This window comes from Otolemur garnettii, unplaced genomic scaffold (genome assembly GCF_000181295.1).
Source record: "Otolemur garnettii isolate 467f Iridium unplaced genomic scaffold, OtoGar3 scaffold00017, whole genome shotgun sequence".
In the NCBI taxonomy this organism is placed as follows: domain Eukaryota; kingdom Metazoa; phylum Chordata; class Mammalia; order Primates; family Galagidae; genus Otolemur; species Otolemur garnettii.
In genome coordinates, this window is record NW_003852412.1 from 5,491,915 (window position 1) to 5,498,947 (window position 7,033).

Below are 7,033 nucleotides of genomic sequence, written 5' to 3' on the forward strand. Positions count from 1 at the left end.
GATTCGAACCCGCCACCTTAGGTGTATGTGGCTGGCACCTTAGCCACTTGAGCCACAGGCGCCGAGCCAGTAACAACTTTTATAATATTTTACAGGTAGTTCAGAAAAGAATAAAGCGTATGTTACTTTTAAATTACACATATTTTACAGATTTTCAAAGAAAAATTATGAAATAATAAAATACAAACCTGTCATATTTTTGAGTCCAAGATTCCTCTATATTTTTAAATCTATTCTGATCAAATTCTATTTCCCACTGTAAGGCATTTATTTCCTATGGAAAGAAAACAGCATTTTCATGGCAAATTACTACAAATAAATCATTTTCAGGACATTACAAATAGCTAAAATAAATCATGTAATGATTTCCCAGAAATGGTTTAAGGAGAAAAAAATTCATTGCTCAAAAAGAGTCCATGACATTTGCAAACACATATAAAATGCCTCTTTTTTGTGTGTGTTGTTGGGTTGTTTTTTTTTGGAAACAGAGTTTTACTTTATCACCCTTGGTAGAGTGCCGTGATGTCATAGCCCACAGCAACCTCCAACTCCTGGGCCTACGCAATTCTCTTGCCTCAACCTCCCGAGTAGCTTGGAGTACAGGCACCCACCATAATACCTGGCTATTTTTTTGTTGCAGTCTGGCCGAGGCCGGGTTCAGACCCACTACCCTCGGTATATGGGGCTGGTGCCCTACTCACTGAGCCACAGGCACTGCCCATATACATAAATGTTTTATATCCAGATAAATGACAAAGGAAATATGTAACTTTTGAGGAATGCTTATTTACCTACATGTTGGAGAGTCAGAATTTATTGGAGGTATGAGAGAGAGAGATGTGTGGATGTTTGGGTGGTTGGATGTATAGATGGTTGGATCACTTGCATGTGGCTTACTTGGCAACTGGGCATGGTGGCTCATCTAGCAGTCTGGTGGTAATTCTAGCAGTCTGAAAGGCCAAGGCAGGTGGATTGCCTGAGCTCATGAGGTCGAGACCAACCTGAGCAAGAGCGAGACCACGTCTGTACCTTTTTTTTGCAGTTTTTGGCTGGGGCCAGGTTTGAACCCACCACCTCCAGTATATGGCGCTGCCTGACCCCGTCTCTACTTAAAAGAGAAATTAGCTGGGCATAGTGGTGGGTGCCTGTAGTCCTAGCTACTCTGGAGGCTGAGGCAAAAGGATAGCTTGAGCCCAAGAGTTCAAGGTTGCTGTGAGCTATGACACCATGGGCACTCTACCAAGGGTGACAAAGTGAAACTCTGTCTCCAAAAAAAAAAAAAAAAAAAAAAGCCCAGTCTGGGAGGGTTAATTGGAAATTGCCATTTAGGAGGCAAGAATTATTATACTGTCATGAAAAATGGTAACTGGAAAGCTCAATGTAAAAAAAGCAGCATATACAAAGCCATATGTGTTAAACTGGCTCAGATGCATTAAGAAGATATAGTCACAGAATAAAATCCCAGAAGGAAACACATTAATGTTAGGAAAAGTTATCTCTAGTTTGTAAACTCATGGGAACCTATTTTATACTTTTTTTTTTTTTGAGACAGAGTCTCACTATGTCACCCTCCATAGAGTGCTGCAGCATCACAGCTCACAGCAACCTCAAACTTTTAAGCCCCTAGTAGGGCTTAAGTGATTCTGTTGCCTCAGCCTCCCAAGTAGCTGGGACTACAGGTGCCTGCCACAATGCCTGGCTACTTTTTGTTGCAGTTGTCGTTGTTTAGCTGGTCCAGGCCGGTATCAAACCCACCAGCCTCAGTGTATGTGCCTGGTGCCGTATCCACTGTGCTACAGGCGCCAAGCCTATACCTTTTTTTGTATGTTTTACAGTGAACATAGATTCTACCCCCTGATATGCACTTTTTTGTTGTTTTGAAAGAGTCTCACTATGTCACCCTCAGTAGAGTTCTGTGGCATCACAGCTCACAGCAACCTCAAACTCTTAGGCTTAAGTGATTCTCTTGCCTCAGCCTCTCAAGTAGCTGGTACTATAGGCACCTGTCACAATGCCCAGCTATTTTTCTTTTGTTGTTATTGTTGTAGTTGTCACTGTTGTTTAGCAGGCCGGCCCAGACCAGGTTTGAACCCGCCAGCCCTGGTGTATGTGGCCGGCACTGTAACCACTGAGCAACAGGCACTGAGCCAACATTTTTCAAATGAAGACTTACAAATGACCAACAATCATATGAAAATATGCTGAACATCACTAATCATCTGAGAAATGCAAATTAAAGTCACAGTGAGATATCATTTTATACCAGTTCTGAATGGCTATTACTAAAAAGTCAAACACAATAATGGATGTTAGTGAAGACACAGGTTGGTGGGAGTGTATATTAGTACAATCCCTAAGGAAAACAGTGTAGATTTCTCAAAAAAAAAAAATAAAAATAGGAACTGCTATTCAATCCACCAATCCCACTTACAGGGTATATGTTCCAAGGAAAAGAAATCATCATATCAAAATAAGACCTACACTCACATGTTTATTTTAGCACTATTCACAAAAGTAAAGATAAAATCAACCAAGTGCCTATCAATGAATGAATAGGTAAAGAAAATGTGAGATTCACACCCACATGCACAGACATACACACAATGAAATACTATTCAGCTATAAAAAATAATAAAATGGGCTCAGTGCCTGTGGCTCAAGCCACTAAGGTCCCAGCCACATACATCTAAGCTGGCAGTTCAAATCCAGCCTGGGCCCGCCAAACAACAATGATGGCTACAACCAAAAAATAGCTGGGCATTGTGGTGGGTGCCTAGTCCCAGCTACTTGGGAGGCAGAGGAAAGAGAATCACTTGAGCCCAGGAGTTGGAGGTTGCTGTGAGCTGCGACGCCACAGCACTGTACCCAGGGTGACAGCTTAAGGCTCTGTCTCAAAAAAAAATTAAATAAATAAATAAATAAAAATAAAAAATAATAAAACGGTGTCTTTTGCAGCAACATGGATGGAACTGGAGGCCATTATCTTAAGTAAAATAACTCAGAAAGTCAAATACCCCATGTTCTCACTTAGCAGTGGGAGCTAAATAATGGGTATATGTGGACAGAGAATGAGGAATAAAGGATACTGGAGACTCAGAACTGTGGGATAGGGGGATGAGGAAAGAAAAATCACTTAATTATTCCAGTGATGGTTATACTAGAAGCCCAGACTTCACCACTATGCAATATAGTCATGTAACCTGCACGAGTATCCTTCACATTTATATAAGTTACAAATAAATAAAGAAGTATCAGTTTGGCAGGCCTCTTACTACCCTAAAATTGGGAAATAAAATAAATCATAATTCTTTCCCCACATGACAGTTTGTTTTAGGTTATAAGCTCCAAAAGGGAGGCCCATCAGAAATTAAGTGCATTCAGCAGAGGGCATGCACAAATGACATGCCTACTCATACAGGGAGTTTAAGGAAATTCTGTTTAAAGCATACTGGATTGAACAAGTCTACATTAAAAGTGGCAAATACCTTCTCCAAGAATCTCTTTTGTTCCATAGTTTTTTGAAGCACTGCCTGGGTGTGACTTGTGGCTTTCCCAAATATTGCCTAAAAAAATAAAAATAGCATCAGCATAAATTAAATTTCTGATCATTCCTATGTGCACAGTGAAGTTAACATTTTCATTTTAAGACAGAAAATTAAGTTGAGAATTTCACAGTCACCACTTTTTGTGGAGACTCGGATAGTTCAAAAGTCAGAAGATCTTGGTTTGACGGTTTTCCAATGAATGTGGATATAAATGGATTTTCCACACAAAGAAAACATTCACAGAAGTATTATTTGTCAGACAAAGCCAAATGTCTATCAACTGGTGAATGGATAAACAAAATGTAGCATGTCTGTACAACAGGGTATTATTTACCAATAGAAAGAAAGAAAGTACTGACCCATCCTATGATATGCATGGACCTCAAAAACATGCTAACCACATGTAAAAAATGCAATTTTGTGTGATTCTTTTTTTTTTTTTGAGACAGAGCCTCAAGCTGTCCCCCTGGGTAGAATGCTATGGCTTCACTGCTCATAGCAACCTCCAACTCCTGGGCTCAAGCGAGTCTCCTGACTCCGCCTCCCAAGTAGCTGGGACCACAGGCGCCCGCCACAACGCCAGGCTATTTTTTGGTTGCAGCCATTATTGTTGTTTGGCGGGTCTGGGCTGGATTCGAACCCGCCACCTTAGGCGTATGTGGCTGGTGCCTTAGCCACTTGAGCCACAGGCGCTGAGCCGTGTGATTCTTTTAATATGAAATAGAAAAAGAAAACTGGCCTGGTACAGTGGCTCCTGCCTGTAATCCTACCATTCTGGGAGGCCAAGGCAGGTGCATTGCTTGAGCTGACGAGTTCAAGACCAGCCTAAGCAAAAATTGAGACCTCATCTCTACTAAATAGAAAAACTGAGGCAAAAGGATTGCTTGAGACCAAGAGTTGGAGGTTGCTGTGAGCTATGACACCACAGCACTCTACCCAGGATGACCGCTTGAGACTCTGTCTCAAAACAAACAAATAAAAAATAACAAAGAAAGAAAGAAAAATTTATAAGACAAAGCAGATTAGTGGTTTTATAGGGCTCACAGTGAGAATGAGGAGTGACTGAAAATGGGCACTAGTTTCCTTTACGTGGTTGTTGGAAATGTCTATAAAAAATTAAATTAAATTATAGTAGTGGTTTACAATTCTAAGTTTATAATTATAAATTGTACTGTACCTTTAAGACAAGTGAAATTCATGGTATGTAAGTAAACTATAAAGCAGTTAAAAAAATTATACCTCAACAAAAAAATTATATTAAAGCACTGCTGCTCTTGTTTTTGTTTTTTTTTTTTGTGCAGTTTTTGGCCAGGCCTGGGTTTGAACCCACCACCTCCAGCATATGGGGCCGGTGCCCTACTCCTTTGAGCCACAGGTGGGTTGGCTGCTCTTGTTTTAAAAGCTAAGAACACACCAATTATTACGGGAATGTATAAGTAATAAAAGTTGAATAACTTTTTACCATGCTTTGAAGAATTTTCAGTGCTTCCTCTTTACTTTCAAGTTGTCTTTGAGATGCCTCAAGTTCAGTTTTTAAAATTCCTACCTCCTGAGGACAGAAATAAAATTAGTCAAAAAAAGAAAGAAAATTAGTCTTCCTATTTACAAGACATGCAGTCCCCTAATTATCAACTTAGTCTCCATGTACCCTTGGCTCACGGCACTTACAAATGAGGCTGCCATTTCTCTAGACCAGTGATTTTCAACCCATGTGCCACAGCACACTGGTATGCCATGAGAGGATCTTAAGTGTGCCACAAAAATTTTAAAGATCATTAATTAAGTTACTCTCAAAAGAAGTTTTTTAGGCTCGGCGCCTGTGACTCAGGCGGCTAAGGCACCAGCCACCTACACCTGAGGTGGCGGGTTTGAATCCAGCCCAGACCCACCAAACAACAAGATGGCTGCAAGCAAAAAATAGCCGGGCGTTATGACGGGCACCTGTGGTCCCAGCTACTTGGGAGACAGAGGCAGGAGACTCGCTTGAGCCCAGGAGTTGGAGGTTGCTGTGAGCAGTGAAGCCATGGCACTCTACCCAGGGGGATAGCCTGAGGCTTTGTCTCAAAAAAAAAAAAAAGAAGTTTTTTAAAAAATCGACATAATTTAAGTGTGCTATGGAAGTTTAACCATAGGTTCAAGTGTACGTGAGATAAAAAATGTTGAAAAACACCGCTCTAGACTTTGCGAATGAACCAGACATGCTGAAATTCAAAGGTTCACTAACAGGTACCCATTGTAACTAAAAGCCCAAATCTTTTCCTTTTACTCACTTTAGGCCATAGAAATAATACTAGAAAATTAAAACTCTTTTCCTGGCCTCAAACTATCTCCCTGCCTTGACTTCCCAAAGTGCTGGGATTATAGGGATGAGCCATTTTGCACCCAGCCTCAGTTTTATTAAATGCTGAGTTAGACTCAGCTTTATTACTTGCTAAGTTTTTACATAGGAGACTCCCTAGGTAAAAACTCAAGGTAAGGAGGCAGCCTCAGGCCAAATTTACTTTAACATATATACTAATTTAAAATGAAGTAAGACTAGATTACAATGGCCCTAATCCAATGACTGGTGTCCTTATCAAAGACTCATGGGGAGGAGGCCATGTGACAGCAGAGTTAGGGACTAGACTTACGCAGCTGCCAGCCACGGAATGCCAAAGATCAGCAACTATCAGAAGCTAGGAAGATGCCAAGAAGGATTCTCCTCTAAAGCTGTCAGAGGGAACAGGGCAACCAACACTTGATTTAAACTTCTGGCCTCCAGAAATGAGAAAAGATGGATTTCCGTTGTTTTAAGCCACCTGTTTGTGGTACTTTGTCACAGCAGCCCTCGGAAACTAACACAGCAGCTTTCACAAGAAGAATCACAAACACGCACTAAGGTGAGCTCCCTGTTTCCAAAGGATAGGCACCCCTCACAGAAACAGCTGTTCCCACCATGCTGGATGTGCTCCTCAGGCCACCCCGGAGAAGCTCTGGTTTTCTGACTTCAAGGATGGTAAATTTCGTCAGGTTATTTCAAGCCACAGGTAGGGAAGACAGATGGAAGGAAGCCATAGTTTTTTGTTTCTTTTTTTGAGAACAGTGCCTCAAGCTGTCGCCCTGGGTAGAGTGCTATAGCATCCCAGCTCACAGCAACCTCCAACTCCTGGGCTCAAGTGATTCTCCTGTCTCCACCTCCCAAGTAGCTGGGACTACAGGCTACAGACATCCACCATAATGCCTGGCTATTTTTTGGTTGTAGTTGTCATTGTTGTTTGGCAGGCCCAGACTGGATTCGAACCCGCCAGCTCTGGCGTATATGACTGGTGCCTTAGCTACTTGAGCTATAGGAGCTGAGCCCATAGTTATTTTCTTAAGGAGACTAAAAAAGTAAGGCCAAAGGTAGAATTGGCGTGCATGTTTATATAAGTAGGCTTTTTATTTTTTTATTTTTTGAGACAGAGCCTCAAGCTGTCCCCCTGGGTAGAGTGCTGTGGCATTACAGCTCA

The 7,033-nt window shown here is 41.4% G+C and overlaps 1 protein-coding gene across 1 annotated transcript in view; it reads right to left on the minus strand.

Annotated features, from left to right (window-relative positions):
* Nucleotides 1–7,033, minus strand: part of CCDC125 (coiled-coil domain containing 125) — a 32,610-nt gene that overhangs the window by 23,560 nt on the left and 2,017 nt on the right. Inside the window, exons 2-4 of the mRNA XM_023510860.1 lie at nt 5,008–5,094; nt 3,486–3,563; nt 189–274 (exon numbers count right to left, since the gene is read on the minus strand). Of these exons, the coding sequence (XP_023366628.1) occupies nt 189–274; nt 3,486–3,563; nt 5,008–5,094 (251 nt within the window). The remainder of the gene's footprint in view (nt 1–188; nt 275–3,485; nt 3,564–5,007; nt 5,095–7,033) is intronic.